Source organism: Chrysochloris asiatica, unplaced genomic scaffold (genome assembly GCF_000296735.1).
Source record: "Chrysochloris asiatica unplaced genomic scaffold, ChrAsi1.0 scaffold00110, whole genome shotgun sequence".
Lineage (NCBI taxonomy): Eukaryota > Metazoa > Chordata > Mammalia > Afrosoricida > Chrysochloridae > Chrysochloris > Chrysochloris asiatica.
The window spans coordinates 4,926,845-4,928,854 of record NW_006408628.1 but is presented as its reverse complement, the minus strand read 5'-3'; the positions used below and the strand labels follow the sequence as shown (position 1 = coordinate 4,928,854).

Here is a 2,010-nt window from a genome sequence, read left to right as displayed (position 1 = left end):
AAAGAACGATAGGTCTCACCTACACGTGCCCGGGGAGCGGAGCTGGCGGAGGGTACGGGTGGTAGAGAACAGCTGCTTGGGAGCAGTCCAGCGGCGCCTAGCGGATCCAGAAGCTTTGGTGGCTCAGGGTGAGGCGGGGCTAAGAAACGGGGTCGGGGCGGGGCCTAAATGATCACGTGGGCCCGGACACTTACCCCTTGACACGGGCTCTCTAAGGCCTCTGGGATCTGAGGTGACAGACAGCTTGGCCCTCTCTGCTTTTGCCTTTCAGTCTCCGCGGCCATGACCTCTGTGATCAAGAGCAGGAGCGGTCTGACAGTTGGCTTGCTGCGGAACCAAGTGGCCGTCGTCACCGGTGGGGGCACGGGCATTGGAAAGGCCATAGCGACGGAGCTCCTGCACCTAGGTTTGTGAGCAGGTCCCTGGGCTAGGGTATGAAGGGCAGAGGGCGAGAGGCGCGGAGTCTGGCGGTAAGGAGTGGGATACCCTGAAGTCCAGCGCCAAGGGACAGTGAACTGGCCCCGGGCAGTGTAGATGGGCGAAAATTAAAAGAGAGGGAGAGAGGAGAAAGGATTCCTCCCTAACTGTGGAGAAGATATTGTGTCCAAGGTAGGGATAATGAGATTTCTGGAAACATGCCATGGAACTAATTGTAGTTGTGTATTAAAAATTAATCCGTCATCGACATACAGTCAGGAGTCCTGGTGTGGCACTCCAGGATAAACACTGAACTGCTAACTGCACGGTTGGCTGTTCAAACCCACCAACTGTTCTGTGGGGATAATGAGATTTGTGGAAACATGCCATGGAACTAATTGTAGTTGTGTATTAAAAATTAATCCGTCATCGACATACAGTCAGGAGTCCTGGTGTGGCACTCCAGGATAAACACTGAACTGCTAACTGCACGGTTGGCTGTTCAAACCCACCAGTATCCCCTGGGAAACCCTATACAGCGTTGCTGAGTCAGAATTGACTAGCAGGCACTTAACAACAACAACAACATCACATACAAGTATTATCTAATTTGAGGGATTTGGAAATGTGATAAAAGTTCACTTTTCTGGAAAAGGTTGTAAATGGATTCAGAGGCTGTAATCATATAATCCTGTCACATCCCTTATTACCGCAAAAAGAACATATATTGATTTTTTTTGTCCTTGGGTAAAGAAAGGACTTTGTAAGTACTTAAACAAGCAAAGAACCCACACAGGGAAAAATAAATAAATTTTAGCTACATGGAGAAGAAGTAAGTCCTCAATGGATAGCCAGACTTTGTCTCTCATACTTGGGACATATTGTCAGGAGGGACCAGTCCCTGGAGAAGGATATTGTGTTTGGTAAAGTGGAGGGTCAGAGGTAAAAAAGGAAGACCCTCAACAAGATGGATTGGCACAGTGGCAGCAGCAGGGAGCTCAAGGCGTAGCAATGATGTGAGGTTGGCCCAGGACCAGGATGGTTTTGAGTTGCTAGCGACTCAAACATGGTACCTGATAACATAAAAGTTTAAAAGGACAAGAGGAAAAACAGTTACAACATATGACAAAGGTTAAGAACTGAGGAGTCTGTTCCAACTCATACTGACCCTGTACGAACAAGTTTGCATACAAAGATGTGAGTTGAGAAGTTGAAAACTGGAAATGACCTTTATTTATTTATTGGGTGGAAAGGATAGTTAAAATACTCAACAACAATGAAAATATTATTTTTCTATGCAGACATCTTGCTATTGAAGACTAACTTTGTGGAAAAATGTCAAATATATTCCATACAATTGATAAAAAGCAGAACACAAAATATAGTGTTTCAATTTGATTGTTAATTAAGAATGCATATGCGGAAAGAAACTGGAACTTTATAACATTGTTAACAGCAATTTTTTTTTTCTGACAATGAATTATAGGTGATTCAAATGGCTTCATCTTTTCAAAAAATTTTGAATTGGTGTGTGAGTGTCTTACAATGCCTGAAAAATAGTATGAGTTTAAAAATATTGTTGTATTTTAAAAA

At 44.2% G+C, this 2,010-nt stretch overlaps 1 protein-coding gene across 1 annotated transcript in view; it reads left to right on the top strand.

Annotated features, from left to right (window-relative positions):
* The first annotated feature begins 282 nt into the window (after positions 1 to 282).
* The window catches only part of PECR (peroxisomal trans-2-enoyl-CoA reductase), a 31,383-nt gene continuing 29,655 nt past the window's right edge, over positions 283 to 2,010 (top strand). The window contains exon 1 of the mRNA XM_006867856.1: positions 283 to 406. Within this exon, the coding sequence (XP_006867918.1) occupies positions 283 to 406 (124 nt within the window). The remainder of the gene's footprint in view (positions 407 to 2,010) is intronic.